The 17479-nt window shown below is 45.8% G+C and overlaps 1 protein-coding gene across 1 annotated transcript; it reads right to left on the bottom strand.

Moving 5' to 3' along the window:
- Positions 1-11798: 11798 nt before the first annotated feature.
- Positions 11799-16381, bottom strand: LOC135810543 (uncharacterized). The gene is made up of 7 exons (XM_065324035.1): positions 15864-16381; positions 15276-15771; positions 14532-15068; positions 14069-14371; positions 13226-13873; positions 12923-13147; positions 11799-12774 (listed from the first exon to the last, which is right to left on the bottom strand). Exons 1-7 carry the CDS (start codon positions 16379-16381, stop codon positions 11986-11988), a joined length of 3516 nt encoding a protein of 1171 aa, XP_065180107.1. The 3' UTR covers positions 11799-11985.
- Between the last annotated feature and the right edge of the window lie 1098 nt (positions 16382-17479).

The following is a 17479-nucleotide window of genomic DNA, read 5'->3' as shown; positions in this document are numbered from 1 at the left end:
TAATTTAAACAGGAGCGTATGACGCTTTGGGTCTGTGTACACACATTGTGCATGAACATGGAGTCCAGTGGTCGTACTGTACCCTGAATCGTGCGAGTATTTTTTTTAAACAAGCTGATCGTGTGAAATGGAATTCATACTTCAAAGTAGCTTGTGCAACTACAGTGTAGATCTACAGTACTTCCTTCATTTCGCGACTGCTCAGCTTCTTCGGAGGTAATAGTTGAAGGCCCTGGTTGACTCTACGAGAAGCTCCGGTTCCAGCCACGTTGATTCCAAACTCGGCTATTAGTAGCAATGTACGAGCGGGTTCTGGGCCAGGGGGCGCCCGGGTCCCAAAAAATGGGGTATTATTGAAAAATGGGGTACTAATAGTACCCCATTTTTGCGGTGAAAATTATTTTTGGCCCGGTTTTTTTGCGGATAAAAATATGTGCCAGGGGGTGCCCCTACCTCAAAAAAAAAAGGGGGTATTATTGAAAATATGTATTGGGGTGTTATGCTCTACCCTAAACAATAAAGTAATATGGTGTCATCATTATGTAAGTATAAAAGGTGTGTTCTTGAATGATGATCCAGTCAGTTTCAAGTTGTTGTGGTGCAGTGAAAATGGATTCTGAATTTGAGATCCTGTATGCTTATGTACGTTCAAAGAAGCAATGTGTGCTGGAGGAAAAGAAGAAGAAGAAGAAGAATGAGATAGAGGAAAGTGAAGAAGTGTGTTATCATCGTGAAGAACAAGTTGAGCATGCTGGTCATAGAGTTTGTTCTCAGTGTGGATTGGTAATGGCTGACATTTACATGCCCGAGGTAAAGTGGAGAGAGCGTTGTACTAGCATAAAGACCTACACGGATTCCGATCGCATTCAAGGTGTGAATCGTCATCTTGTACATTTTCTCAACAAGATCGACTTCACTTTACCGCATGCACAGTTTCACCCTGTTCAAGAGGCACTGCAAGCAATGAAGAAGTCCAGCAGCTATAAAAGCATGAACTATGCAATAGCATTATCGTGTATACTTCATGAGGATCATGATGCAGTGCGCACACTGCGATCTTCTTTACCGCGCAGTAATGTATCATGGTTGAGAAGCAGCCGCATTACACAACCTCTTCCATCATGTTTTCCACTGATGTTTCTTCTACATCTCATGGAACACATCAAGGGTCCTCTGTCCGCTAGACAGCTGAACACTCTGAAAGTTAATTTGTCCTTGATGTCACCTGCAGACCTGTCCATGATGCATCTTCTAATAGATGCCTATTGTTGGCATGACTACAGTCTGGATTATTTAGTAGATCACGTGACCTCTCTCCCACCTGATCTTGCCAACATACTCTATCAATTTACCAAGACTGCAGTACGTCATCGATGTTAGCAATGCGTTGGAGATTTACACTCTCGGGAACCTGTTCTGAGACATGGTCGAGACACGTTCAGTCATGACCGAGACATGTTCCGACAGGTCAAGTGCAAGTCGTGCTGTGATTGGTTAAATCTTATCATCTGCTCACCGTGTCCTCTGATTGGTTGATTCTTGAACAATTTCACCGTGTTCTCCAAGGTCGTCACCTCCCATAGGATGTTATTTCAAACTCGGCGGCGGTCAAAAGGGTATATATGTGCAAGCACAGTCCTCCATTCACTCACAACTGCCTTTGTTGTTTCGTTGCTCAAGCCTTCTCTCTCTCTCTCTCCCTCTGGATCTCACTGGATCTCTCGTGACTGATATCATGATGGCCACTGATGCTGTTGTTGCTGGTGAAGATGTTGTGGACTGTTTGGGTATTGACCCGTTCGCTATCAAGACGATAAAGAAACCCGGTCTCTACAAGCGACGTGCTAGCCGTAATCCGAATCTGGAGCCTCTGCCTAAGATCAAGATGCCATCTCCTCGTCCTACCATACTACCAGGTGTCGCCACCATTATTACGGATGGGGCAGCAGAGTGTGTTCAAGCAATGTACAGCAAGACCGCCCACGACTATCATGTTGCTCCTGGCACCGATTTCTACTATACGCGCGGTGATTTACCGGGCATGCTTGTCAATGGCACGGTATGTGAAGGACGCTTTGGTCAACTTAAGCTGTACGTCCAGGCTTCACAAGACGATCTCATTCAATTCTTCCTGAAGACCTCAACACCTTTGAGACGTGCCGTGAGATCTCCACATATCAACAGGATACGGAGTAACATCTTCCCTGCAATGTACCAAGGGAAGAGTGTGACTGCTTTGTATCTCAAGCCAACCAAGGGTGTGCCCAACTTCCCGATGAACGAAGAGTGTCAGCTCTATCTGCATCCTTCCACTATATCTTTCAACAGGGAGAAGTGCGAATTCAAGGCATGGCTTTCGGCAATCCCCCTGATGTTTGTAGACTCACGGCTTTGTGAAAGGGATCACGACACCGTGCAAGACCTTCCCGAGGCTGAATTGACTCGACTGGTGATTGCATTCCTCAAGAAGTGGAGCACTGCTGACAACGTGACTGCTGACATTGCGTTTGACACAACGGTGGCGGCGGCAGCGTCTCTCCCTGACACCCTACCGGACAATTCACTGGACTTGAATCTGCTAAATGCTTAGTCTATCTTAACACATTGATTGATCAGAAAGACTTTATATCCTAACCCTTTTTTTTTTTTTTTTTTTTTTTTTTTTTCATGCTCTCTCACTCTCTCTCTCTCTCTCTCTCTCTTGCTAACATATCATCGCTTCATTAGATTACCACTAGCACACATGAGTATCATAATGATTTATTTGAGAAAGAAAATATTTCCTATCATAATTAGAACAGTGTGTGTGTGTGTGTGTGTGTGTGTGTGAAGATGGCGTACTGGGCTACGCATTTCCATAGGAGTGATGGGGAGGAGACTTCCCTCAAGCACATGCAAAGCATGCAGAATGATATTACCGAAATACAATCAGTTGTGGGGAACGATGACACCGAAAACACCTTGGTTCATGATGTGGAGAAACTGAAGGAGGAGAAAGCCGATGAGAGCAAAGTGGAAGATGTGGAAAACAGATCTACGCGCTACACAGATCAAGCCATAGCAGCTGATGAGCTGCACGTGAAAACAGATGGATCCGTGACCATGGATGCTAACCTCGACATGAATCAGCACTCCATCTGTAATGTAACGTTTGACTATAGTAACTCTTCGTCATGTGCTGTCCCTGCTGGATGGGTGAGGAACGAAATCCAACAAGCATCATCGAGATTGCAAACTGGTATGGATACTGTGCGCAAGATGAAAGGACCTCGTGGTGATCGGGGATTGGGATGGCTTAGCGGAGGTGTCATGCCACTGAACTCTGTAGGGAGAAATGGTGACTTCTATCTCGATGCAACCACGCTCATCGTGTACAAGAAATTCAGCTCGAAATGGATGGCGTTTGGTCGGCTTCATGGATCAAGAGGTGAAGCTGGTCCACGTGGAGAACGTGGATTGATCGGTCCTGAAGGTGAGACTGGACCTAGAGGAGCTGATGGGCAAGGTGGTGAACGCGGTCAAAAAGGTGATCAAGGAATACCTGGTCCAGAAGGTCCCAGAGGTGAAGTTGGACCACGTGGAGAACGTGGATTGGTCGGGCCTGAAGGTGAGATTGGACCTAGAGGAGAAGATGGACAAGACGGCCGACAAGGTGAACGTGGTGTGCAAGGTGATCAAGGAACCACAGGTCCCATGGGTCCCCAAGGAACCATCGGTCCAACCGGTCCTCCAGGAAACAGAGGTCCCGTGGGTCTCCAAGGAATCATCGGCCCCATAGGTCCTCCAGGAACCAGAGGTCCCATGGGTCCGCAATCAAATCAGAACCTATCCAATCCGTTTCATCTACTACCTCTCATTCGGAGAAACGCCTACCTCTACATATACTCTCATCCTAGCAGATTTGAATCCGTCACCAGGGTGAGCAGAAACAGATACAGAGGGGGAAATATCGTTGACATGAAGGACAAGAGAATCAACGTGAACAGCATCGACATGTTCCGAGACGATCACTTCTACCTCAACATTACACAACCCAGCCAAGTTTCCATTAGAGAACGATTCGTCAATCTGTTTCACGACAACATGTCTTTTGCAATGTTCCAAGTAATTCAAGTGGACGCACCTGACCCTAGAAACATGTCATTGAAGGCATTCGATATCGATACTGTCGGAAATTTCAGCTTGGATAGTTTGTACGTGTTGTTCACTGCCACCCACATAAGTGGCAACTACTTCACGCGTCCCGGTCATTCATCATTCAACATACCCGTTTCGTCTGTAGTCAGCCAATTATCGGCGGCTTTGGATAAACCTGTGTCGAGCATGACGGATCTCTTGGGTACAAAGTGTGTCATAAGTTACGCTCGGAATTCAGAAGGCCTATTCACTCTATACGTAAACTCCATTTTGATACATTCCAACTTAGACACTGTCCCATTTTCCAGGACCAATGGAATCGAAGATTGCAATTATAGCATTGGTGGTACTCAATTCTTCAACGGCACTTCATCAAAGTTGTTCTGTCATTTGCACTTTGCAGAGAGTTTATCTTCTCATACAATCCAGCGTATCCACACAGAACTCATGGCACACTACGATATATGAAAGTGCTACTTTGATTGTACATAATATATAGCACACATGCTACACTACATTCTTGAGATGAAAATGAAAAATAAAACCTATCTATAGTGAGTGTCATCACAACACCAGAATGTCTGTGATATTGACAGTGGCGAACAACACGTCGGGCGTGAGCAGGGGATTGCACAAACCGAACTTTACTCTAAATGTGAAGGAGCTCGATACGCGTGATAAAGTCCTGCATGTTGAATCGGCTCAGTTTGAAGTACACTTTGAGAACATAGACGAGGCAACGAACAAACTCTATGTGGTACATGGTGTAGAAGAAGAAGAAGAAGAAGAGGATAGACTTTCCATCAAGACGGGAACATACAGCGATGTAGACGATTTGGCGTCTATTATCAATGCCACTCTGAAACGAGCAGGACACGGAGACATTGTGTTTTCCTACTCTCGTCACACCAGCCGTATAAGTGTCTCGGTACCCAGGAATAAACGGTGCTTGTTGAAGAAGGACTCACCCGCATTGGTGCTGGGTGTGGGCACTATTCTCAAGCCATACACGATCGAGGGATCTCACACGTTCCCGTTCGCTGTGGATCTGACGAAAGGCAGAAGACTTGTCCTGCTCTACACCGACCTCATTGGACCTGCTGTGGAGTACGAAGACAATACTGATTCGAGGGTGCTGAAGACTTTTCTTATTCAAACCCTCAACGGTTTGAATAACTACGTGTTCGGGAAAGAAGACAAACGACTGCTGCTTCCACACGAAAACGTGACTAGCATTTCGTTCTGGTTGAAATTCAACACCGGTGAACACATTACTTCCGGATATCCCGTCTACCTTGATCTTCGGATCACCAACACAACTACTTAGATGGATCTTCCAGATGTTCGTGTCCGTCACGTGCGTGACATGGTGGAGGATATAGCAAAACGAAAGAAATTGGAGAGCGAAAAGGTGCGTTGCCGGGAGAAGTACGTGATTTACAACACTGCAATCTTGTCCTTTCTCATACTCATTCAAACCATTCTCAACATTCTTCAAGGGAGTGGTGCCGTATCTGGAGAACATCGCATTCGAATCATCGCCATCAGTAGCACGATTATCGGCGTGATCATGGCATGCATTGGTAAACACGTTCTCGACACCAAACGTCAACTTATCACGTGTATCGAACAACTGCAGCAGATGGAGAGAGCTGAAGACTCATTCATGTTGGAATTGGGCATTACTCTTGAAGATGGGAAGCTCACTAACGAGGAGCATCAACGATTGATATCGATGATGAACGACTTTCGCAAGACACTGGATATTGGATCTTTAAAAAAAATTCACCCCTATTATAATGTGACTCGCAAGAATGGCACAGGAGATATACTCACCACAAGCTCCGGAGTCCTTCACGGGACTCCTGACCAACACGAAGATCGTTCAGAAGAACATCCTCGACAGGACGGAGAAGAAACTCTCGTTGCTTGAGGGTAGACGCGGAGTACGACTCTTTTCCACAGCAGATCGATCACCACCATCCCTGAACAATGAACTAGACATCTCGTCGCCGAATTTCATTGCTCTGGGGGAGAGCTATTTCATCGTGAAAATGCGCTATAGTGTCAAAAACAATCTCAATAACCAGCCTGGAGACTACACGCGATGGGTGTGCACCACGTCACCAGCCTTTTCGTGGTTCAAGAACATTCGAGTGGAGATCAACGGAACAGAGGTCACGCAATCGAGTAAAGTTGCCGACATGCAAATGGTTCAGCATATCCTCAGTCTAATGGAAAGCAGCAGCGAACGCCTTCAGTACGTGGACTCGGATCTCTACGGTCTACAGAAACTGGATCCGCAAAGAGCATTGAGAGGTGTGGATTTATCGCCCTATCAACTTGGTGTGAAGCGTAAGCATGGCTATGCCTTCGAAACAAACGCTGCAAACGCTAATGCAGCACAAGCACCGGATTTCGCCGCTAATTTCACACCCAAGCGTGCACCCACCGTCGAGCTTGTCACCAACGAAGGCTTCTCCAACACGGTTCAGGAAAATGCACTTCGTGCAGCTGTTGGACGGTTTCAGTACAAGCTGAGACCCTTCCTACCGTTTTTCAATCAGGACGATGCTTGGTTACCCCCGGGTACACAGGTGAAGCTTCGCTTTGATCTGCCACAATCCGAGCTTTCCAGATACATCATGCTTAGCGATCAAGGCGGTGGTGCCAACAGTGCTCTGAGCGTCGGTGATATTGAGATCGATCTACTCCAATTGGACTTTGTGTACACTACCTATCGCATGGAACCTAATCTCACCGATCGTGTACGCCTTCCCAAACAACTCTATTTCCACACGTGGTGCCCTCGTCTCATACAAAAGAGCATTTCAGATGATGCTGGTACACTGGAACTGCTTCACAATGCGGACATTCCACGCAGGATGATCCTGTTCTTCACAGATTTGACTCATGGTACACAGCCAGCATTGGCTGGAGTTCAAGCATCGCATTCTTCGAACAGACTGGCCATGATTCATGCAAATCTCAGTCAACTTCGTGTCACTGTCAACGACCAGACGCTCTTTGACAACCCGCTCAAGTTCCAGTGGGATGTGAGTCGTAATACTGAAGGGCAATACTTCTACGATTACAACAAATCCTCCTACCTGCGTGGCTACAATCTGGTTCAAGACTTTTTCGGCAAGACGTATGGAACGCAAATCCCCATCACCGCTGCAGATTACTGCAATCACTACTTTATGGTGCCTATCAACTTGAATCTGGATCGGACCACAGACAATCCAAGATCGAGAGGAAATCTGTCCATCGACTATCAATTTAGCGACGTGACAAACGCCCCCGTGAGGAGACCTAGCGAAAATGGTGCCTCGATCAAAGTCAACCTTCTCTGCATGGACAAGTACTTGTACACCATGAGCAAAGATGAAGGTATCAAAGCCGAAGTTGTATGAATTAATTCCGACCTAGTAGTAAAAGGGCATCATGGAAGGTGGTGACCTGGAGACCAGACATCGTGTCTACGGTGGTGATTTGAAAACATCGAGTCGACAACACGGTGGATTCTTCTGGAAAAAGAGCTTCTGGAAAAACCTAATCGGTGCTGGACCGGATGAGATGGAAAAGCAGATGGCGGAACCCACGACAAAACAAGATGCAATGCAACGCGGTGGACTTGGACCCCTGGCTGCCATGGCAGGAATGACACTTCTTCCCATGCTTTTGGGGAGAGGAGAGTCCGGAGACATTGTGGAAACGCAAATGAAAACAGCTTACAACCCTGCCATGCACCGAGGAGGTCTAGCCATTCCACCAGGATTAGCCGCCAAGGCCATACCACTCCTGACGAACCTGGCTGCTCCCTTGGCCATGGGTACCATGGCATCACTGGGTGACAACGTAATGGATAAAATATTCGGCAGAGGAGTAAGGAAGGGAAGCTCAGCAGGTGCCATGAAGCGCACTAAAAGTCGTCGTCGTCGGCATGCACCGAAGAAGATTCGTCAACGAGCATCTCGAAAAACCAAGAAACCAGCTCGTCAAGTTCGCTCCAAAGGCCGCAGGGCACGAGGAATAAAGAAACAAGGAAGGGCCTTGTTCAAAAAACTAGGACATCGTGCCCTCGACGAAGCTTCATCGTTCCTGTCTGCACCTCGTAGATCCCTAACCCGTCCTGAAACTCCATTTGCTCAAAAAATTCGACAGAACATTAACAGTGCAGGACCGTCTTCTATGAGTTCCGCTCACATCGGTCCATCCTACAACATCTGATCATGGACTTTATCTCGCTCCTTGGACAGGAAATCGGGAGGAAGAAAAAGACTAGTCCCGTAAGGAACGACGATGTTCCGACCACGGCCACTGCTCGACACGGGCTGCACATTCCTGGTCTTCAGTTCGAGTCTAAGGATTGGTTCACGGAAATCATTCCTGCTCTGAAATCCTGGGGTCAAAACGTATTGTTTCTGGGACAGAGCAACATGGGTAAATCCTACTTTCTCATCAAGCTCCTGAAACGCGTGCAACCTGAGCGTATAGTTGTCATCTCCAACACGCCGGCCGATCAGTATCGTCTCCCAAGCCTCAAATCCTTCAAGCATTACAGCACCATGCCCGAGTGTATCGAAGACATGGATCTCCAGCCTAACACCTATGTGATCATTGATGACATCAGAGTGATGGGTTTGAAGCACGGCAGTCAAAGAGAGTGTCTCTACAAGTTCTTCACCATGTACAGTCATCATCATAAGTTGAACGTGTTCTTTCTCTCTCAGAGCTTTGATAACATTAAAGACATGAAGATCAATGCAAACTTTATGTATCTATTTCGCTTCACTGATAAAAGCAATATCAAGCGTTATCTCAATACTCTGTTTGGTGGTCTGTGCACGAAGTCATCCATTATCTTTAGATTGTATGAGAAGTTATTGGCGGTGTGTCGCAGACCTATCCTAACCATTGATTGCTCTTCTAATCAGTACTACACGTATTGCGAAGACACTGCATTAAAGGTGACTTTTGAATAAAAACCTCGTTGATGTGCGTGTTTAGCCGAAAAGTTAGCCGAAAAGTTAGCCGAAAAGTTAGCCGAAAAGTTAGCCGAAAAGTTAGCCGAAAAGTTAGCCGAAAAGTTAGCCGAAACATTGAAAAAAAAAAATTCCAATAATGAATAAGAATGGAGCATCTTACGGTGAAATTCTCAAATGGGCTACCGAGCAGTATACAGAGGGTGGGGTCCAGAAAGGGATCCTTCTCGATACCCAAGCGTAAAAGGTTGCAAACCTTGCAGTTTATGTCGAAACATCCTCAACACATCCTCAAGAAGAGAGTAAATTCGTGGGAAGTTCTCGGTATACCACCACTCATGCGGCAAAAAGGAGGTAATAACTACAATACCTACTTGAAAAGCGTCAAGAAAGTTCTTTCCCAAGTGCCAGATCACAGTTTGAGCACCTCCACCCTGTTGGAACTGCAAGCTGATCCGCGAGTAAAGCGTCTATATGACACCCACTTCAAAAACAATCCCGATCACATCAGTTACCCGTCTGTGAGAAATGTGATTGCATCCAACATACTCAACTATGATTCCACTACCGATCAAGTTCGCGATTCCGTTGCAGATGTCAGGAAGAAGAGAAAGGCACCTTTAACATCAGTGCCTTTCAATCTATTACAAGACCACGAATTTGACCGATGGATCCTACAAATCCTGGACAGTTTCCTCCGACATACAAATATACCGGCAACCTTTTTGAAGAGCAACTATTTCACAAGCCGATCACAACTGCTGCAACTCTACGATGAAGATCGACTGAGGTTCAGGAGTCGGGTGGAAGCGGCTGCGGATGCCCTGAAGACGCAGACGATGAACGACTACACTACTCTGGTCAACGAGACGAATCGCATCTACATGTCCAGGTACCCATTTGCAACCATAGCGGGTGCGGTGGGAATCCACAAACATGTCGATGGATTCCTTCGATCAGAACGAAAGATTCATGAACTAGCCACCCTAGTGCTAGCTGTACCAGGATCGCAGCTCAAGTTTCAAGATCTCAACGATATGACTTCTACGTATGGTAGAACAACTGAAGCAAAATTGATCCATCCCGAGCATTTCATGATCAGAGCACAAAAGGTGATGGTGGACGATGCATCATTCATTCAAGAGGTTCTGAAGGATAAAAGCAGGATCACTCGTATCATCAAGGATATCCTGAGTGGACGTTCAATGTGATCATGTGCGCGAAAATTTTCAGGCTATGATCAAGAATGGACTACCCTCTCAGCAGTGCCGACATCAAAGGAAGATTGAATGGTGTTGAAGGGTTCGTGGGCTGCACGAGTTACGACCTCTTGCCACCCTTGAACAATGGAGACTTTTGTATCGTCAACACCGACAACGTTCTACCGGTGTACGATGCACCGGAAGGTGGACATCATTGGTTGACCGTGTGTCGCGAGCAAAACGTGATCCTGGTTTTTGACAGTTTCGGACGCAGTCTATACACTATGGAGCAAGATTACACTGAACCTGCACTGTGCGATTTCTTTAAAGAAGCCTATGCAGACTGTAAGATCATCACCAACACCCAAGCCGTTCAAGACAGAAGCACAGCAGTATGTGGATGGTATGCCATATTGATGGGAAAGCTATTTTCCAAATATGGTCTGGATGAAGCACTTCGAACTTTCCGAAGAGTCTTCGATGAGGATGAAAAGCTGGAAAACGATCAACTGGTTCTCAGTTTAGGTGTCTTGCGAGGTGGTGGAGCCTTGTGGGATACGAAAGTGCAAAAAGCACTTCATGATGGAAGACAGAAGAAGAAGTCGCAGTCCACACCATTCCACACGCAACTGGCTAACGAATTGCACAAACCCAGACGAGTGCATTTCAAAAGACGCAAGGTGAAGAGCAGGTCTGTGGATCACATCTGGAGTGCCGATCTAGTGGATATGCAACGGTTTGCCCGAAGCAACAAGAACTACAAATTCCTGCTGACCGTCATCGATCTGTACAGTCGCTATGCCTGGGCAGTACCCCTGAAAACCAAAACTGGCTCTGCTGTCAGGGATGCATTCGACCTGATCCTGAAAACATCGAACAGGGTACCACAAAAACTATGGGTAGACGAAGGCAAGGAGTTCTACAATGCAACAATGAAGCAATGGGTCAAGGATCACAACATCATCATGTACAGCACCCACAACGAAGGAAAAGCCGTGGTGGTGGAACGCTTCAATAGAACACTGAAAGGCAGAATGTGGCGCCATTTCACGGAGAAAGCTACGACACAGTATCTTGACGTCCTTCCTCAGCTTATGGTCAAGTACAACAGCTCGAAACATCGCAGTATCGGCATGAGTCCCACGAAAGCTTCTCTTGATGGAAAACCAAAAGATGCAGACGCACACTCGAAGCAATCACCAGCAAAATTCAAAGTGGGTGATGATGTGCGTTTGGCTGTAGCTAAACGTCATTTCGAGAAAGGGTACACGCCCAACTGGACAGAGGAAGTGTTCGTGGTAAACGATGTCCTACCCACTGTACCCCACACCTATCGTGTTCAAGACCTGATGGGAGAAGTCATTCAAGGACAGTTCTATGGAGCTGAGCTACAACATGCCAGACACACAGGATTGAGATTCGATAAGGTGTTGAAATACAACAAGAACAGTCGGCTCGTCAAATGGAAGGGTTATCAAGACGAAAAATTCCATACCTGGTTAACAAAGAAGGATGTGAATGATCTCAAAAAGTATTAGCATTTCATATGTACAATGTAGCTCATGCTTTGGATTAACGTGAATATTATGAATCGCATAGTATTTACAATGTATTTCATGAGAAGATATGACATATGCTCTAGTATGTGTGGAAATCCCTCAGTGCTTTGGAATATCCTTGTGTCCGAATGCCAGGGTGTTGATACCATCCTCCAGAATGTAACGCTTACTGTCGAATCCACTGAGGGCAATCTTGCGTAGCTCCTCTCCGTGAATGCAATGTCGTCGACTTCGAAGAACATTCATTGTTCTCTTCAGCTGAGACTCCTCGACGAGACATGTTCGATAATCATCGACGGTTATGGTGTTTTTCAACACGCTTCTCTGCACACCTTTGGCACGCTTGCCATTGTCGTCGTTGTCTTCACAGCGGTATGCGTACATCTTGCTCCGCAAACCAATGAACTCCTTGATGGGTTTGCCACCTAGTTCGTCCTTGAACTTCCCTACCACCTTCTTGTTGACCGTGCTGTACAGGTGGTGGGATGGTGAATAGTTGGATGTGTCATAGGCTGTTATGTTGTTTGACATATCGGTGTACAGATCATCCGTTTGAATATGTACGATCAGACTATCAGTATCAGTGTAGAGCAAACGTACATTTTGTCCATAGCGGGGTAGGAGAACTTCATAGTAAAAGGAATACATCAAGTGCTTCGACAGATCGAGGATGGCTGTACCCACATAAATGGGTTTATTGAGAGTCACCTTTGTCCTGGCAAACTCGATTGCTATCAGATCGTTCTCAAAGGCTACACTGCGGATGTACGAAGGTTTGTTGATGCTTTTCTGGAGACGTGGTTTTTCATCCTGTTCACGAATGAGCTTGATGTTTACTCTGTTTCGAACGTTTTCCATGGTCTTGCCATATACAGCATTGTTCATCAACTACGATAAACAGGCATACAAAGAAAAGACAAGAAAAACAACAATAAGAAAACTGTTATCTTCAGGTCATTCACACTTCCAGTACATACTAGATCCCACACTATCGCTAAATACACACACACACACACACATGATGTGGAGTACCCACCTTATAGAAGTCTTTCTCGAAATCAGAAGTTGATAGCTTTCTCAGGTCAGTATTAGTGTCGATGTATGGCTTCATCCATGGATGTTGTGTGAAGGAGAGCACACGATGCACATCTGTAATCTCCACACCCAAGGACACATACTGCTGCAAGTTTCTGTAGTGCAGAACATAGTGCTCTTTCGGTAGTAGATTTGACACCAGTTTCTTCGCTTCCAAACCGCTCACCTACAAGAGTACAGTATAGATATACACAAACCTTAGAAGATTAATACAAGCATATCCACCAGATAGACCATGACTTACCATTAGTTTCTCTGCCATGTGGGTCTGATATGGAGAAAGCATATCTCGTGTCACCTTCATCTGCTCAGGAGCCAACGGATAGTCATTCATCATGTCATGCACACCATCTGGAATCCTTAAATCGCACTCCACCATGTATCCCGTCGAAGAGTTCATTGGATGATCGAGTACCGTCTCCAGAAGATCATCCGTCACTGCTTCAAAGCAGAAGTCCGACACGGGCAAGGGTTGAGACATGGCCCATCCATATAGATTGTTCGCATCTAAATATTGGATGAAGCTTGACGGCTCGTCTGGATTGTATTCCGATAGATATCTGTTGTTGGCGGTGGCGTGTCTAGCGGACACCATGCTTATGCCACCTCTTTTGCCATGCTCAATGAAGTTGAACATGTCAATGTCGGAAATGAGATGAAGGGACACCTTCGTCATTTTCAGCAGCGAATCCCAGGCAAATCCCGGTAAGGTGAGGTAATTAGCGGGATCCAATCCATAGGTTGCGTGAGCAGTTCTTCTGAAGTTTTCGAAAACGTCAGCCAACAGCAGCACATCAGTCTCCAGGTAGAGGTCGTGATAGTCTCCTAGATCTTCACAGTCAAACGCAGTCCATACTGTTTGTGCATAGGCATAGTCTTCATCACTGATACCCTAGGGAATAGAAAATGTACACCAAAAAGAAAAACAAATCAACGAACTTATTTTAGTAGTTCGCCCACACAATCAATTATTTAGTATGAAGCTGCAGGAAGCGTTCAAACACATTTTGGCTTATTTTAGTACTTCGAAGTAAGATGGTGAAAAAAGAAAGAGAGAAAGATCTACTATATCTATCACACTACTCACCGTGTTCGTTAGCGTTGAGTGGAATGCATCCTTGGGTGGTAGACGCGTTTCTTCGAATTGGTCGTACGACCCCATATATTCATACGGGTAGACACCCTTTCGTGTCAACAGTTTGCGCTCATCCTCGTCTGGAAATCGTGCGGATAGAAGGGCGAATGCATCTGGTGGTGTGGCCGAAACCAACCGGTCTAGGGAGGTGTTCAAGAATGCCAGGCTGTCGATGAACTGGAACTGTCTCCATCCGAATGTGACATATTTTTCACTGTTGATGGGAATCACTTTGATAGCACCGAGACGCTTGGTCTGAGAAGAAAGAAAAAGAGGAGACACAGTTTTAAGGTGCATCTGTAAAGATGAATATCAATCATATAAACATGAATATGAGTACCAACATAGTAATGATCTTCCTTCTTAGAAAAACATCATGATCCACGCACACACACACCACGCATATGTAACGTACCCGTTCTTGTCCTTTCTCGTTCACATACGTAATCTCATCAATGGACGTTCTCCCAATGGCAGATATGATGTGATGAGAATCGTATCCCTTCAAGTTATGAAAGATCACAGGAATCTTGATCTTGAACGGCTCAATCCGCATGTTCAGGTTACAATGGTTGTGTGCTGCACCACGGTAAGCACCGGTGATGTGACAGTGGTCACGTACACGATCGCTACCCAACGCTTCACCACAGATCCAACAGGAGACTACCGTTTCAAATTCACGTTGCTGACTTTCTGAAATGATCATTTGACCAGCATTACATGCTAGAAGCTCATCACGGATAGTCTCCTCCTCTTGCTCAAGTGACAGCAGAAAACAGAACATAGAATCTTCTCCACGGTAGAAGAAACGGTTCGTGACGACGCCATCAGATCGTACTACAATGTACGAACAGGAACAGGCTACATGCTTGTTCTTTTGGAATGTCGAATGACCGATTTTCTTGTCAGCGGATAGAGGTTCTATGAAGGCCTCACAATCGGCATAGATCACCTGCATTTGAGAGAGAGAGAGAGAGAGAGAAGTAGGAATAGCAGCAGGGACAACATCGAGTAAAACAGCGGAAAAGACAGATAGAGAATTAGGAATAGCTGCAGAGACAACACCGAGTAAAACAGCAGAAAGGTGAACAATCAGAGTCAAGAAACATGTGCAGGAAAGAAAAGAAATGTGTTCACCTTGATTAAATGTTCTACTTACAAATGGGGCTTGAAGCTGCTTGTTCACATTCCTGAACATCACTCTATCGTCAGCCTTTGGCATCTTCACCGTGGCTTCAGGATGTTCACTGCAGTACATCATATGATTATTCAATGCCTTCTCCGTGACGTGTGTTGAGAGACATCTGAAGCAGACGAAATGTGCTCGACGTGCTCCAGTAGCAACAAGACGACTGAATGATTTTATCCACACCCAGTGCTGCACCTCCACGTCATTGCGTTCGTCTTGGATGAGCAATACATTGATGGCGGACTGCGGATGCTGAGAAATTCTTAACGGATATATGACTTTCTCTTCATATCCGAAGACGTTGATGTAAAGACCGTCGTTCAGTCTTTCGATGACTGGTATGTCTTCCAGTTTTGCTGGAAACTCGATGCCGCTCACATCCACAGTATCCGCATGTTCTGCGTACGACGATTGACGACATGGATGAGACTTGTCTGCCGAAAATTTAGCAGCCAGTATTGACCATCTAAAGTACGGATGACATAAGACATGGACAGGCGTCATACAGTTCAATCCATACACCGTATCACCACACTGAAACCCCACTGCTATACTTACAGTAAACACTTGTTGTCAGTGTTCTGCACGTTAACAATGGCCTTCTTCGACTTCAACTCCGGTGGCAAGGGGATGTACGAACTTCCTCCAAGTACACAGTAGCGTGACATTTCGATGTGTAAACAGGAAATCCGTTCAACTACCCAACCTGATCCATGACGAACGAAATCATCAAGACGAGCGTTGATCTGAGCAATCATCCTACTGAGAAGGTCCCTCAGCTCCATGGTGTTGAGCACCAGCGTTGTACTCGATCGGAAGAAGAATGTGTTGGAAACCATTTGTCCTGTAGCAGGATTCAGCTTCTGCATCACCACCTGAACTATCAAAGAACACTTGTACTGACCCCATTGCTCAATATTCTCTTCAAGAAGCAGCTCCAGCGACGGTAGAACATGAGAGAAAAACTTTAGTACATCTGCAAACTCTTGATCAGGACAATAACTAAAGAATTGCAACAGATCAGATGATCTCACTACATCAAAAGACTGACGAGGTTTCTTCCGAATGGGTTCCATCCTGAGCAGGGGTGGTGGCGGACAACCACACAATGGCTTGACAAGGTACCGAGGATCTATTTTTATAGGGTTTTCGTAATAGTTGAATTCGGAATAACTGGTTGTTTTTCAATTAACCAATCCACTCATCTCCCGCTGGAAACAATTAACCACTTACCGCACTTCCCGCTGAAAACATGTGACCAATTAGCGCACTTCCCGCTGAAATCACATTCATCCTTTTATCGCGCATTGACCCATGTTCCACACTTCACAGTGAAATCAGTGCTGCAATGATGTACTGTGACGTCAATGCATGGATGCATGATCTGTGCATCTGAGGTCAAGATGAATCCGGTATTCCAGCAGCTAAAAGTTCGAGAAAGAATTGTTGTATGTCGAAAAGAATTATACGAGAGGAAAGCTAGAAAAATTCTACACCTCATGGACCTTTCGATTACGGACATAGATGGAAAACTAATTGACTTATGTCAATGGAAAGATTCCAAGCCCGAACCAAAAAAGACACGACATGTCGCGAGCAACGTTTTGGTTTTTGGCGCGCACCGTGTTCACCGTGTTCTCCAAGGTCGTCACCTTCCCGGAGGCGGGACCCAGCGGGACGGGACTTGGCGGGACCTATAAAACCTGATATAATTTCATTTTTGGTTCACAATTCATTTTTGAGTCCATTGGATGATCGAGTACCGTCTCCAGAATTTCTCTCTCTACCAGATCAAAGATGTCGGCCTGGTCAACATCCGAACCGTATGTAGAGAAGTTTTATTTATTTTCTTGTAGTAATAAAGATGAGTTAACCGTTCGGTTACTCACCGATCTTGGTACAGCTTACGAGCTAAGACCCATGCTTCTTCACCCGGATCGGACGGACTTGACTCCCATGGAGATTGCACAGTATCTGTGCAGGGTGTCGACGCGCGTTCTCGTGAGCGGTGAGAAACACCAGCGTCTACCGAAGATCGTTGTTGATGGTGTAGAAGATTATGGATCATCATCATGGAGAGATACGGGCAGACTGCTCCGCTGCTGGGACGACGGACGAAGATCGATGTACAACGTGATGAAGGTTGCAGGTGTTCTGGATATTGTCGAAGAGAC

This window comes from Sycon ciliatum, chromosome 2 (assembly GCF_964019385.1).
Source record: "Sycon ciliatum chromosome 2, ocSycCili1.1, whole genome shotgun sequence".
In the NCBI taxonomy this organism is placed as follows: domain Eukaryota; kingdom Metazoa; phylum Porifera; class Calcarea; order Leucosolenida; family Sycettidae; genus Sycon; species Sycon ciliatum.
This window is presented reverse-complemented; position numbering and strand designations above follow the sequence as displayed.

Coding starts and splice junctions, on each gene's coding strand:
- LOC135810543 (XM_065324035.1), bottom strand. CDS start 16,381: ATGGAACCCATTCGGAAGAAACCTCGTCAGTCTTTTGATGTAGTGAGA. Junction 15,069..15,275: donor AGCAGCTTCAAGCCCCATTT/GTAAGTAGAACA, acceptor TCTCAAATGCAG/GTGATCTATGCCGATTGTGA. Junction 13,148..13,225: donor ACATGGCAGAGAAACTAATG/GTAAGTCATGGT, acceptor GTACTCTTGTAG/GTGAGCGGTTTGGAAGCGAA.